Genomic DNA, 16,088 nt, shown 5'->3' on the forward strand with positions numbered 1-16,088 from the left:
CAGAGGTGGGCAGGAATGGGGGAGATGATCTCACGGGATACCCAAGTGCAGCTGCAGAAAGGAATTTCAATTTGAAAAAAAATGATTCTGTAGAGCTAACAAATTCCAACTAACAAAAAAACACCAAGTGTTTGAATTTGGATCAACCCACCCAAGGGATACAGTGTAAGTCAGACCACAGAGGGGAGTGAGTGTTGCTGTCAGGAATGTTGTCATTCCAGGAATGATAAAATACAGAGCAATTCTGACCTGCCAGGGGTAAGCTATTTTACTGGGAGAGGAGGGCATGCAAGGTGCAGATAGTTAAGAGCTGACATGGTTGAGGTAAGAAGGTCAGAAAGTCCAAACAATTTCAGCTACTCAGGTGCACCGAACTTGATAATATGTATGTACCCAGTGAGTTTTCTGTTGATAGATTTTTATTTTCAATATGTTATAGGGAATAAAAAAAGTAAGTAGGTGATGATAGAGTTGGATATAGATCATGAGGTTTGCTGTGAATAGAAGAGTGTGGTTGTAGCTAAGTGCCACGTAAGGGAGATGCTTGGGGCTGCCTGTGCTAAAAGAGAAGAGGATGAAGAGGACTGGCACTGAGGTACACAGAGGATGAAGAGGAGGACACAGTGATTATACAAGGCAGGGTGGCAGGATGGGCATTGAAACAGGTGAAAAGGCCTGTTTTCAGAGAAGTAGTGTGGACACACTCCCTTCACTCAAGTTCCTGATGATACCAAATAGGATTTCCCACATAGTAAATACAGAAAACAATGTAATCAGTGAATATGTCCCCTTTTTTTGGCCAGTCCTTGGGCCTGAGCACTGTCCCTGGCTTCTTTTTGTTCAAGGCTAGCACTCTACCTCTTGAGCCTCAGTGCCACTTCCGGCTTTTTCTCTTTTTTGTGGTGCTGAGGAATCAAAACCAGGGCTTCATGCATGCTAGGCAATCACTCTACTGCTAAGCCACATTCCCAGCCTGTCCCTCCATTCTTGAAACAAGCCTGTCTTGTACTAACTCTGTGTTGCCCTATTTCATTTCACACCAGGTGTGCAAAGAAGAAATGAGCTCCTGCCATTTCTGTCATCCAGAAAGAAATTCTCTGTAAACCTTTGGTATATAGAGAAGTTAAAGCCCAACTTTTGTTTTGTATGCCTAGTTTAAGCATCCATGAAAATGCTAGAAATAAGTCTTTGTAAGAAGGATCTGTAGAGATCATCAAGAACTGTCACCCATTTGGGGTGCTACCCCAACTCCTCTCAGAACCTAGAAGAGTAAGTAAATCCATGGGAATGCTCAGAAGCAGTCATCCCCTGCTGTCAGCCCCACCTCTACATCCAGGAAATTAGAGATCTGAATGACTTTTTTCTGAACAAATTTAGTTTAATATTTCATATTTCCTTTTAATCTGATAGCGGTCATTGCATTTTTTTTCTTACAAGAGATCTTCAGACATTGGATAGAGGAGATTTTCAGCTGTAGGACTGAGAAATTTTTATCCAGTGACAACATGGAAGTATTAGACCATGTTTTGAGTGTCGTGATTTCCTTTGCAGAAAATCTTAGAGGGCAGCAGATTAGAAGTCTTTAAAATAGTAATTCTGTGTCTTTTCTTAAACAAATATTAAAATTTGTTTTTAAAAGTACAAGTACATTTAAATAAACATGCTAGAAGAAGCAGCAAGCATAATTACATAAAGCAACAGACATGTGGACAGGTTACAGACTAATAGGACAGGACCCCAGTGTCACACCTCTAAGAAGCCAAGACTCAGTTTCCCAGCTGAATTATGAAATCCTTTCATTTGATTTTCCCTAGGATATTGGCTTGGCATATATAAACCACCTGGTGGAGAGAGGAGACTACGACACAGCAGCACGGTAATGATATTTCCATGATTATTTATTAATACTAATGTGAATAAAAAGGCCACTCTTCTCAGCTTACATATTTTTTTGAATATTAATGGTTCTAGTCACAAAACAGACAGACAGACAGACAGACACACACACACACACACACACACACACACACACACACACACACACACACACACACTTTCCCCAAAGGAAAATTGATTCTCTGATGTTTTAATAAGTTTGTGAAATTTTTCCTGTTGGTAAAGTCACAAGTTAGCCTGCCAGTTTCATGGTTCTGGCAGATGACAAGAGTCTCTGGACTCAGACCTAATAAGGAACTGTTAAGAGCTGTTGTGGCCAGAGCACTCCTACCACAGAAATAGTAGCCAGTGGATCAGTCTTCACACCATACCCACAGTCCCCACTTCTCACAGCACAGAATGGAGTGTCCCTTTGGCCCTGCTTATCCATGGCTATGTTACTGGATAGGAACCCTGAATGTAGGACATCTTTTCTGATGGGCAGCTCTGGAAGAATTCATTACCCTCATTGCACTGGACAGTAGGCAAATTTGCCATTTGCCTGGAAGGAGACATTGTATCCTGAGATTTCTTGGGCTATTTGCGTTATACACTACCTGGAAAAATGTCCTAGCATAAGGTGGCCCACATTTCTAGGAGAACTTCCTTCCAACCCGAGGGTGGCAATTAGAGGGAAGAGCTCAGATCCTCGAGTTCTGGGTTCAGGGGTCTGTGGTAGGCAGGAAATATGAATGTGGTTGTGCAGATCCACCGAGAGCCCCTGGAACAGCTGTGTGTATCCTGAAAGACGCCTCTGGACTGCCTCTCCCCAAGGGGATTTAAAGAACATGTTTCTTCATGGCATAGATAAGGTTTCACTCACGCACATCAACAGTTCTGAGCTTTGCCTTAGGGTGAGTTTTCTTCTAGGCAAGGAGGGGCCCCTTACCAGCAGTGCCTCTCCGCAGAAGTTGGAGCTCCGGAGAAGAACGTTATTGGGGAAAGCTCCTAATTGTAGTCTTCTGAAAGAGACTCATCATTGTGCTAAATATTTTAGAGACAGTGGTACTTCTTGCTCATGGGTGCTAGAGATAAAAGTTTGTCAAAACTCTGAGAGGGGGCTTGGAATGTGGCTTAGTGGTAGAGTGCTTGCCCAGCGTGCATGAAGCCCTGGGTTCAATTCCTCAGTACCATATAAACAGAAAAGGCTAGAAGTGGCACTGTAGCTCAAGTGGTAGAATGCTAGCCTTGAACAAAAGAAGCTCAGGGATAGTGGCCAGGCCCTGAGTTCAAGGCCAAAATAAACACAAACAACTCTGAGAGGTTAATCTAAACCATTGTGGGAAGTGTCCATTTATTCTGACTCTTTTCTTTCTATATATACTTCCTTTCCCTTGGGGACGTTTTTTACTGCCAGCAAGTGCCAGAAAATTCTTGGGAAAAATGCAGCACTCTGGGAATGTGAAGTTTACAAATTTAAAGAAATTGGACAGCTTAAGGTAAGCACAGCTTTATGTTTGACTTAATTTTTGCATGTAGTTTCTTGAGATAAAAATAAAATTAGTAGCAGTCAGTTTTGTATTGAAGAGTATTAATGACTTTGGGAAATAAGTATACTTTTATTTAGTAGACTGTAAAATGTAAGACTTTTTCACATTTATAGAGGAATTACTGTATTTTTTTCTGTGGGGGTGGGAATTAATCCCAGTGCCTCAACACATGCAAGGCAGAGTAGTACATTTGCTAGCTGTGTTTTCAGTGCTCAAATATTTACATGCTAGAAGACAAGTGACAAAACTTGACTGCCTAGCTCTAATGAATAAATTGTCTTAGTATGTAATATTTCTATCAGTCAGTAAAATATACCAGGCTGGGCTTCATGGTACACACCTATGATCTCAACTAATCAGGAGGCTGAGATTGAGAGGATCATGATTTGAGTCCAGCCCAGGGAAAATATTAGCAAGACCCCATTTTATTGAAAAAGCTAGGTGTAGTGTCATGCTCCTGTGATCTCAGATACAAAGAAGACATTAGTAGGAGGACATCATGATTAGAGGCTAACCCTGAGCAATACACAAAACGCTATCCAAAAAAATTAAACACTAAAAGGCTAGGGATATGGCATCTTCGGTAGAGTGCCTGCCTAGCAAATGTGAAGCCCTGAGTTCAAATACAGTACCAGCAAAAAAACTTAAAAGGCTAAAAAGTATATATACATACACACACAGACACACACACTCCTATGCTTAGTTAAAACATTAAAACTTTTATATAATAGACATGTGAGCCTTTTGAGTATTCTCTGTCAGAATTGTTTATGTACTTTTTTAAAGCCCTAAATTTGGTTTGTCCAGCCCATTGCTTCTCCTGTACACGCCACATAAATGTTCTCACCTTCTCTCCTCAGCTTCTGCTGACTTTATCTAGTCATTTGGCTTCATGATCCAGAGTTTGATTTTCCTTGTAGATAGATTGCTGCTGTTGCTAACTCAGATTAGAGTAAATCTACATTCTGTTAAGATGTGGTTGTTCTCCTGTGAACCTGTGCTTACGATATGCCCTATGCTCTTTCTCCCAGTGTAATATCTCCAGGCTGCTATTGTTGAGAATGTGTTACTCCTGCCACCTACTCTCCAGTTCGTGACAGTTTTACCACATCAGTCCCAATGAGCCCTCCTGTTCTCTTGGGAACCACTGCTCCCATTCTTGCGGGAGCGTTGCAAGAGTCTCCTGAGAAATCTAGGGACAGTCCTAATCCAGAGGTCACTGTTCAGAATAGAAGTCCAGACTCTGACTTCTACTGGCCATTACTTCCTACCTACATGATAAAATTGGAATTCCTCCCATGACCCACATCCCTTCCTCCCTAGCCTCTTGTCCTGTCAGTGACCTCATCTCGAATGTCTTGGCCCCTTGGGCCTCTCTGAGCACACATGTGTGTCCATGGCTGCATGTCTGTGCTCCCATGGCTCCTGCCATGTGCCTTCTCCTCCTTTCTTTGCCCAGCAGTGTCAGGCCTTGGTCCATAGAATCTTCCTCCTCACCCAGAGCACTTGTAGAGCGCTCTGTCATTGCTCACCACATCCTACTGCCGTTATCTCCTTATGTCCTTAAGTCTCCTTAAGCCTTCCCTTGGGCTATGAGCTCCCATCCCTAGCACCAGGTGTCATGATGGGTGATGTAGGGCACCAGAGGATCGTTGGGCACGATTTGGACACAGCATTGGAAACACTTGGAGACACAGCTGTGTTTTTCTTAATTTCAAAAGATAAGATTGAGTTGTTAAAGACTGTTAAAGACTAATCACTGAGGGGAGAAAAGATGACCTCTACTCTGATTACTGAATTGTTGCCACTTATAGTCTTTGTTGCCCTCAGCTTCCTATTATTGAAGATTTTCATTCATTAGCAGGAGAAAAGAAAAATAGACATTAACCTAGGCTATTTTTTTATTCATTAATGTATACTTATATACATGTAGGTGTCTGTGTGCATGTGTATAGATTTGAAAATATATTGTAATTTGTTGGTAAAAAATAAGAGTTCTTTTGGATCTTTTCTGAATAATTTCCCAAAGAAATTTCTGGTTAAAAAGAATGTACTTTTGTGTTTTCCGCATAATTGGAAATAGTTTTGTGGTGGTACTTTTTAAAGAAATTTTTTTCTTTTACTTTCCCTAGGCCATTAGTCCTTATTTGCCCAGAGGAGATCCGGTTCTGAAACCACTCATCTATGAAATGATCTTACATGAATTTTTGGAAAGTGATTATGAGGTATGGTATATGGAAGATGTTTAAAAGTGTAGATATTTGACTTATATGATTTTGTCACAGTTCTTTCATATTATTTGACTCATGCTGTTTTAACTCTCTTGTCACCAAAGTTATCCTACAGATTCCTGTCATCTCTGGAAAACTTTTTAGCAAAAGTAAAAAAAGAAAAAAATCAGTATAACTTCCACCTCAGGCTTGTAGTCTTTTGCTCCTGAATATTTTAGAATATCTATCTGGTTAAGACTATTAAGAGGGCTGGGGATATAGCCTAGTGGCAAGAGTGCCTGCCTCGGATACACGAGGCCCTAGGTTCGATTCCCCAGCACCACATATACAGAAAAAACTGCCAGAAGCGGCGCTGTGGCTCACGTGGCAGAGTGCTAGCCTTGAGCGGGAAGAAGCCAGGGACAGTGCTCAGGCCCTGAGTCCAAGGCCCAGGACTGGCCAAAAAAAAAAAAAAAAGACTATTAAGAAAGTTACAGATACTTTTTACTGTTTAAGATCTTATAAATAGAGATAATAGCAGGGACAGCAGAGGAGCTGCAGTGCACTAGCTCAGCTCCCTCCAGCATCGCAGCTTTCTCACCCCATAGAAACTTTTACTACTAGAAAGACAACCAGCGTGAAGCACACAGCGGAGACCGGGTGGCGGCTGAGCAAGGACGACCTGAAATCGCAGAGAAAGCGTGCTGGTAGACTGGCATCCCCAATTCAAATGGGCAGAAGAAACACAAGAAAGATGGCAAACAGTGAAATCTTATCCCCCACTCAAAACAAGCAGGAAGCAGAGCAGTCAATCAAAGACATAGAAGAGAACCCCCAAAAAGCTCTACAAAGTGTACTGATAAACATGATAAATGAAAAGTTTGAATCTCTTCAGTCAATTATTCTAGAGCGTGAGGAGGCAAAGCAAAAATTAATGGAGAATTTCATGGCATCCACAAATAGAAAGATAAATGAACTTCAAGAGTCAAATGAAAAGATAGCTAACCAGCTTAAAGATTTGAGAGACAACTCTCAAAACCAAAGTAATGAAGTTAATGAAGTAAAGAAGTCCATACAAGACCTAAGAAATGACATGGAAATTATCAGGAAAGACCAGTCAGAAGCAAAAGAGATTCGAAATCAAGTAGCTACCCTACAGTCCTGACTAACTGAAGCAGAGGATCGAATTTCAGGAGCTGAAGATTCCTTAGATTATATGGAGAAAGATAAAAAAATCAATACAAATCCAGTCCAATCAACAAAACAGATCACTACAGGAGATTCAAGACACAATCAGGAAGCCCAATTTAAGGATAATAGGTATTGAGGAAAACTTGAAGAGGTTAATGGGATAGGCAACTACTTAACAGAATATTAGCTGAGAACTTCCCAAATATCCAGAAGGAAAGGCCTATACAGATACAAGAAGCATTTAGAACCCCAAATCGAGCAGACCAGAATAGGACATCCCACCGACACATTGTGATCAAAACAGGTTCAGTAGAGTCCAAGGAAAAATACTCAAAGCTGTTAGGGCGAAGAAAACAATCACATATAAAGGAAAAGCAATTAGAATTACCCCAGACTTCTCAGCAGAGACCATGAAAGCAAGGAGAGCCTGGAATGAAGTATACCAAACACTAAATAAAAATAAATACCAACCAAGAATTCTGTACCCAGCCAAACTCTCTTTCATAGCGGAAGGTCAAATAAAAGTCTTCCACAGTAAGGAAAAACTGAAACAATATATCTCCACCAAACCAGCTTTACAGAAAGTCTTCAGCGATGTACTATACAGGGATAATAATCAAGATCCCAATACAGACAGAGAAATGAACCCTAATTAATAAACATCAGACCAAGAAGTGGGAAGACACAGCTTTAAACAAGATAGTGATAATGAAAGGAACAAACGATCATCTCTCAATCCTAACTCTCAACATTAATGGACTTAATTCTCCAATCAAACGACATAGGCTCATAAGTTGGATCAAAAATCAAGATCCATCTTTCTGCTGCCTCCAAGAGACACATCTATCCAGCAAAAGTAAACATCTTCTAAAAGTGAAAGGCTGGAAACAAATCTATCAAGCAAATGGCCCCCATAAGCAGGCTGGAGTTGCAATCCTAGTATCAGACAAAATTGACTTCAAATTAAAAAAGGTAAGAAGAGACAAAGAAGGTTACTACATACTAGTAAAGGGGTCTCTCCTACAGGAAGATATAACCATTCTAAATATCTACACACCAAATGCAGGAGCACCCAACTTCATCAAACAAACACTACTGACTCTAAAAACACTCATAGACCCAAACACATTGATAGTTGGGGAATTTAACACTCCACTATCACCTCTGGACAGATCAACACGCCAAAAACTGAAAAAAGAAACCACAGAACTAAACAATTGCATAGACCAACTAGACTTAATCGACATCTACAGAATATTCCACCCAGCAACAACAGAATACACATTCTTCTCCACAGCACATGGAACATTCTCCAAAATAGATCACATCTTAGGGCACAAAGAAAATCTGTACAATTTCAGAAGTATCAAAACCATTCCCTGCATTCTCTCAGACCACAATGGAATAAAATTAGAGCTCAACTCAAACAGCCACCACAGAAATTGCTACTATTCATGGAGACTAAACAACACACTGCTGAACCATCAGAGGGTCATTGAAGAAATTAAAACGGAAATTCAAATGTTTATGGAATTCAACCAAGTTGAGGACACAAAGTACCAGCTCCTTTGGGACACAGCAAAGGCAGTACTCAGAGGAAAATTTATATCTCTGAGTGCATACATCAACAAACTGGAGAAACAGCAACTCAGTAATTTAAGGAAGCACCTTAATTTCCTTGAGAGAGAACAACAAGCCAAACCCCAAATCAATAGATGGAAGCAAATAATTAAAATCAAATCAGAATTAAATCAATTAGAGACAAACAAAACCATCGAAAGAATCAACAAAACAAAGAATTGGTTCTTTGAAAAAATCAACAAGATAGACAGACCCCTGGCAAACCTGACCAAAAAACAAACGCAGCACACTCAAATACACAAGATAAGAGATAAAACAGGTAACATCACCACAGAAATAACCGAAATTCAGAAAATAATAAGGGACTATTTTGCAAGCCTTTATGCCAACAAATTCGAGAACATGGAAGAAATGGATGATTTTCTAGAAAAAATTCATATCCCCAAACTGAACCATGAAGATTTAAACCTTCTAAACAGACCCATATCCAGTATTGAAATAGAAACGGCAATAAATGATCTCCCATCCAAGAAAAGCCCAGGTCCAGACGGATTCACTGCAGAATTCTACAAGGCCTTCAAAACAGAACTCACACCAATATTTCTCAAACTCTTCAATGAAATTGAAAGAGAATGTTCACTTCCAGACTCATTCTGTGAAGCCAGTATAACCCTTATCCCAAAACCAGGCAGAGACTCATCACAGAAGGAGGACTATAGACCGATCTCCCTGATGAACATAGACGCAAAAATTCTCAACAAAATTCTGGCCAATCGACTTCAACATGTCATCAAAAAAATCATACACGGGGCTGGGGATATAGCCTAGTGGCAAGAGTGCCTGCCTCGGATACACAAGGCCCTAGGTTCGATTCCCCAGCACCACATATACAGAAAAAAAAACGGCCAGAAGCGGCGCTGTGGCTCAAGTGGCAGAGTGCTAGCCTTGAGCGGGAAGAAGCCAGGGACAGTGCTCAGGCCCTGAGTCCAAGGCCCAGGACTGGCCAAAAAAAAAAAAAAAAATCATACACCACAATCAAACTGGATTCATCCCGGGGATGCAAAGTTGGTATAATATACGCAAGTCAATTAATGTAATCACCACATCAACCGGAGCAAGCTAAAGAACCACATGGTTTTATCTCTGGATGCGGAAAAAGCGTTTGATAAAATCCAGCACCCATTTATGCTAAAAGCCCTGGAAAAACTGGGATTCCAGGGAACATTCCTGAATATAATCAAGGCAGTTTATGATAAACCAACAGCAAGCATAACTCTAAATGGTGAAAAACTAAAGCCATTCCCTTTAAAATCAGGAACAAGGCAGGGATGTCCACTCTCTCCCCTGCTCTTCAACATAATTCTAGAATTCCTAGCCAGAGCAATCAGGCTAGAAGAAAATATAAAGGGGATCCAAGTAGGTAAAGATGAAGTTAAACTTTCTCTCTTCGCAGATGACTTGATCCTATACCTAAAGAATCCCATAGACTCTACCCCCAAGCTACTAGAGCTGATCCAAAACTTTGGCAAAGTGGCAGGATATAAAATAAACCTTCAAAAATCAACGGCCTTTCTCTATGCTAACGACCTGAAGACCGAGGCTGATATCAGGAAAGCAACTCCCTTTGCAATAGCCCCCAAAAACATAAAATACCTAGGAATAACCTTAACCAAAGAAGTGAAAGACTTCTTTGAGGAGAACTTTAAAACCTTGAAAAACGAAATTAAGTCAGAACTAAGGAAATGGAAAAACCTCCTATGCTCCTGGATTGGAGGATTAATATAATCAAAATGCCAATATTGCCAAAGGCTATCTACAAATTCAACGCAATACCCATTAGTATCCCAACACCATTTTTTAATGAAATAGAGGAAGCAATCCAGAAATTCATATGGAACAATAAAAGACCTAGAATAGCAAAAACAATCCTAAGCAGAAAGAACAGTGCGGGAGGAATTACAGTACCCAACTTCAAGTTGTATTATATAGCTATAGTAATAAAAACAGCTTGGTATTGGCACCAGAACAGGCCTGAAGACCAATGGAACAGAATTGAAGACCCGGGAAAGAACCCACAGAACTACGCCTACTTAATCTTTGATAAAGGGGCTAAAACAATAGTTTGGAAGAAAGATAGCCTCTTTAACAAATTGTGCTGGAAAAACTGGCTCAACACATGCAACAAACTAAAACTAGATCCTTATATATCACCCTGCACCAAAATCAATTCCAAATGGATTAAAGACCTCGAAATCAAATCAGACACCCTGAAAACACTAAAGGAAGGAGTAGGAGAAACACTTGGGCTCCTTGGTGCAGGACGGAACTTCCTTAACAAAGACCCAGAAAGGCTACAAATCAAAGAAAGGTTGGACAAATGGGACTGCATCAAACTGCAAAGCTTCTGCACGGCAAAGGACCTAGCTCGCAAGATAAACAGAAAGCCCACAGACTGGGAGAAGATCTTTACCGGCCATCCAACGGACAAAGGTCTCATATCTAAAATATATGCAGAACTAAAAAAATTACCTTCCTCCAAAACAAAACCGCAAAGAACCAATAGCCCGCTCATCAAGTGGGCTAAAGACTTACAAAGAAACTTCTCTGATGAGGAAATGAGAATGGCCAAGAGACATATGAAAAAGTGCTCTACATCACTGGCCATAAAAGAAATGCAAATCAAAACAACATTGAGATTCTATCTCACCCCAGTAAGAATGTCATATATCAAGAAAACTAACAATAACAATTGTTGGAGGGGATGTGGCCAAAAGGGAACCCTACTTCATTGTTGGTGGGAATGTAAACTGGTTCAGCCACTCTGGCAAGCAGTATGGAGATTCCTCAGAAGGCTAAATGTAGAACTCCCCTATGACCCAGCAATCCCACTTTTGGGTATCTATCCAAAAGACCACAAACAAAATCACAGTAAAGCCACCAGCACAACAATGTTCATCACAGCGCAATTTTTCATAGCGAGAATCTGGAACCAACCCAGATGTCCCTCCGTAGACGAATGGATCAGGAAAATGTGGTACATATACACAATGGAATTTTATGCCTCTATCAGAAAGAATGACATTGCCCCATTTGTAAGGAAATGGAAGGACTTGGAAAAAATTATACTAAGTGAAATGAGCCAGACCCAAAGAAACATGGACTCTATGGTCTCCCTTATTGGGAATAATTAGCACAGGTTTAGGCAAGTCACAGCAGAGGATCACAAGAGCCCATTAGCTATACCCTTATGAACACATAAGATGATGCTAAGTGCAATGAACTCCATGTTATGGAAATGATTGTTATATCACAGTTGTAACTACTTTCAACATCCCATGTGTATCTGTAGCTTCTACTATTGATGATGTTCTTGTATCACCTTCCTGTGATTGTATCTATACTATCTCTGTAATCTTATCTGAGTATATTGGAAACCGTGTATACTGGTATTAGAACTAGGAAATTGAAAGGGAATACCAAAATTGAGAGACACAGGGTAAAAAAAAGAGAAATAACTACAAAAGCAATACTTGCAAAACTGTTTGGTGTAAGTGAACTGAACACCTCAGGGGAAGAAAGGGTAAGAGGGAGGAGAGAGGGGGGTATGAGGGACAAGGTAACAAACAGTACAAGAAATGTATCCAATGCCTAATGTATGAAACTGTAACCTCTCTGTACATCAGTTTTATAATAAAAACTTTAAAAAAAATCTTATAAATATTTCACAATTTAGTTCCTATTACTCTCAATTTACAGTTTGATTTTGAATTAAATTACTGGAAGAAAGAAGCAGTTTTTGACAATATATGGATAAGAATTTAGGGCTGCTAATAACATTAAAAATCAGTTTACTAAATATATAAACAATCAGAAAAACAAACCAAACTGGGAACAGTAGCATGCATCTGTAATCCCATACAGTTGGGAGACTGAGGCAGGAAGACTTTGAGGCCAACCTGAGAATATTAGTAAGACCTCATCTTTTCCCAGCCATTCCTCCCAAATCTCCCTGAACTCTCCCACTCCCTCAAAGTAAAGATACTTCTCTAGAACATTGACATCCGGATTTTTTTCCTAAAAAAGATAAGCGGTATGATTTTCTTGCAGGTAATGATGCTCCATGGTGTGTTTGGTGTTTCTGGCCATATGGCTCGTTTACCTTTGCCTATTAATTTGTAATCTAGCAGACTTGATTTAAATTCTTAAGTAGTGTTTTCGTAATATTAGTAAGGTTCAAAATGGCATCATTTCTGTGGCATTTCTTTCAATACCCACTTCTTCACCTTTGACTTACTGTGGCAGGCACTGGAGTGTTATATTCCCTGCTTGCTCTGTTCTTACAGTTCTCTGGCTTTGTCCTCCAAATGATAGTTATGGTCACAAGTTGATAGTGGCAGTATTTCTTAGGTATCACTTTTATTCAAGATGCATGAAGCCAATTAAGCAGACAGAAGCCTAGTGTGGACTGGTCACCATAAAAATCACATTCTCTCATTATTCATTTTGTCTTTTTTTTTTTTTCTAGTCTTGGGGCTTGAACACTGAGCCTAGGTGCTATCTGAGCTTTTGTGCTCAAGGATAGCACTCTACAACTTGAGCCACAGCTCTACATTCAGCCTTTGGTGGTTAATTGGAGATAAAAGTCTAACAGATTCTCCTGCCCAGGCTGGCTTTGAACTACGGTCCTCAGATCTCAACCTCCTAAGTAGATAGGATTATAGGCATGAGCCACCAGCACCTGGCTTGTCTTGTATTAGACATGTGCCATGTGATGCGTGTATTGTGTGGATAGGGAGAAGAGAAAGCAAAGCCATGCTTTTTTCTTTCATTATACAGTGTTGTTTCTACTTTCTGGACTATTGACAGTTGCCCATTTGGTGGAAGTCTTTACAGGCAGTTTCTTCTTATACATTGTGAAGTCCTAAGAAAAGAGAAATTCTATCCAAAGTAACAGTTTAGTGAATATTTTATGTTCTGATTTCATTTCCTTTCCAAATCTGTACAGTCAAATTGCAATATGGTAACATGCAGAAAGGTTGTGGTTTAAATGGTAAAAACGTGTCTATTACTATTTTTCTTCATCCTTTTCAGGGGTTATCTTAGTTAAAATTGAGGGACATTTTAGTGGAAACAATATTACTGATTCTTTTTTTTCTTCTTAACACAATCCTGCTGTCTTACAGAAACAACTTCTGCCAGATTGTGTTCGCTTTCAAATATCATTTAAACGAATTTACTACTTGTTCACTAAAGAATTAGTGGAGTTACTTAATATTAATAATATGGTTCTGTTCAGTACCATGAACATTTTTACCTTTTTTTGCTGACTTTTGAATAAGTCAAATTTTTTTTCAAAAGCGACCAGTAAGTTACCTAACTCCACAAGTTTTAACACATGAGTGCTTAAGTTGGGAAGCAGAAAGACATGCAGTGTAGGCTGCTGGCCAACAATCAGCCATAGGAGGCAAACAGTGTCAAATCAGGGAAGCTGGAGATCCTCTCTGAATCACAAAATTTGTGATCCAAAGATAGACCTAGGGGTTAAGACTTAAGCCATAGTCCTAAAATCCAACATAGCCACAGTAGAAGGAGAGCCCTTGTTAAAGGTTTGGGGCCACTGTGTGTAGGCGGGGGGGGGGGGGTGGTGTCTGTTCCAAGCAGGACCACCCAGCAGCCCAGACCTAAAGTGCACAGAAGGTGATAGGAGAGAAGCTGACTTAGATAATATCTGAAAGATGTTAGTGATGCCATCCAGATGTGATAGTCCACAGCCAACTAATACCTGTATGGGCAGTGGCACCTGTAGAAGGAACAAGTATATTTCTTTGTCATGCATTTCATCAGGCACAAGTGGATGCCTGCCTGCCTCCCAGGAGCAGTAAGTGGGAGGTGACTAAGCTGATTCTCCAGGCCTCTTTTCACCTCCTGCAAACTCTGAAAACTAGTTTGCTCTTTATTGACCTAAGTCTGTTAAATGAGCACTTCTAAACATTATTTGGGTTGTTATCCTATTTTGCATTGGAAAAACACCATTTTGCTCTGTTCTCACACCATCTCAGCACAGATTTCTGTAACTCAGAAGTCTAGGGTTTCTCTGGCAAGCAGGCTATCAGTTTTGCAGCAAACCCTAGCCAGGCATTCGCAGTCCACTTCAGTTCTGACATCATCTGTCTGGATTGATGTCTCCTCCCACAGATTGACAGTACCCTCCCCTGCCAGGTCAAGCTCCAAGTTGTTTACTTGTGCTTCTTGATTGACTATACATTGAGGTTTCCACAACCTTCCTCAAGTTTGATTAACTCAGGCCAGCATTTTCAACACCACATATGTGGAAAAGAGATGCATAGGGCAAGGCATGTGCATGGGACACAGTGCTGCTAAGCCCTCTCTGAGGATACTACCCTCTGAGAATGTACCCATCTTTGCTGATCCAGAACCTCCCATGGGCCCTGCTATATACAATTTTCATGGAGCCTTCTTTGCCTGAATACACTGGCTACCAGGAAACCCCAGGTGGTCTGCCTGGTGTGACTTCTCATCATGCCATGCCCTCCTCTGGGTGTTGGAAGGAAACCCCACACCCTGGAATGAGGAGGGCTTCTGGCTGACTGAGTTTCTATATGTATCCTGGCCAGACAAGGTACTTTTGGTGGAAACCAAAGTGTGTTGATCATCCCGTCTCACCTGATCATAGTGTTCTTTTCTTCTGTTGTTCCCTTTCGTTAGGGTTTTGCCACACTCATCCGAGAATGGCCTGGAGATCTGTATAACAATTCCGTAATAGTCCAAGCAGTTCGTGATCACCTGAAGAAAGACAGTCAGAACAAGACATTACTTAAAACTCTGGCAGAATTGTGAGTATATTTCCCTGCTTCTTTTCCCAGATCAATCTACATTGAAAAGTTTCTCATGCTTAAGATTTTGGCAAGCTGAAGGGCCAGGTTCCCTTTTGTTACCATTTTCTTTCATTCACTCTTATTTTTAAAAACCTTTTATAAATGTCAAACAACTAGAAGATAAGGACAGTGGGTAGAACTGTTTCCCAGAGAGGTGGCGCCCACAGCCCACAGCACTGGGCCAGGCAGTGCTTGGAAGACTGGAGACTGCAGATTTTAGACACTTCAAGCAAAGTGGTTTTCTTGAGCCAAGTTCTGAGTTCTGTTATTCTTAGATCTTCAGGTCTCTTAATCTCTCTGACATCAGACTCTGTATCTATAAAAATCACAGGGAGCAATTCCCTATGGGAAATAGTGAATTTGAAAGTAGGGTGTCATAATAAAAGACTAAGTGCAAATAGAAGTTTGATTACTATTTCTCATATTTGTTGGGTATTTTCATCTGTGCCTGTGCCAGATGCCTCTGGTAAAAGCATAAAGGTATGCACACATACATGCCCTGGCATGGGGAAATATAGTTAACTACCGGTCTGTCTGAGAAGATACATCCTGGTTCTCCAGAGGGGCGGGTTCTTGGCCTTTCCCATCAGAGCACTCAGAATTTCTCTTGGAAAGGTTGTTCTAAATGTCCTTGTGTTCTGTAGTGCTGCTAATAAGGAGCTGACGACACAGTTTCTATTCCCTTGGCTTCTAGGAGCTGGCTTAGGGACTTAATGTGAAAAACATTTTCAATGGAAAAACCACATTTCAACTTTTTATAATTCCCTTGCAGATCAGCTTTTGGA

General features: G+C 40.5%; 1 protein-coding gene across 1 annotated transcript in view; it reads left to right on the forward strand.

Annotated features, from left to right (window-relative positions):
* The window catches only part of Vps41 (VPS41 subunit of HOPS complex), a 153,276-nt gene that overhangs the window by 114,609 nt on the left and 22,579 nt on the right, over window positions 1–16,088 (forward strand). The window contains exons 15-18 of the mRNA XM_048339444.1: window positions 1,815–1,876; window positions 3,293–3,374; window positions 5,558–5,650; window positions 15,134–15,261. Coding sequence (XP_048195401.1) covers window positions 1,815–1,876; window positions 3,293–3,374; window positions 5,558–5,650; window positions 15,134–15,261 — 365 coding nt within the window. The remainder of the gene's footprint in view (window positions 1–1,814; window positions 1,877–3,292; window positions 3,375–5,557; window positions 5,651–15,133; window positions 15,262–16,088) is intronic.

The sequence above is a fragment of the Perognathus longimembris genome, chromosome 2 (genome assembly GCF_023159225.1).
Source record: "Perognathus longimembris pacificus isolate PPM17 chromosome 2, ASM2315922v1, whole genome shotgun sequence".
Taxonomy (NCBI): Eukaryota; Metazoa; Chordata; class Mammalia; order Rodentia; family Heteromyidae; genus Perognathus; species Perognathus longimembris.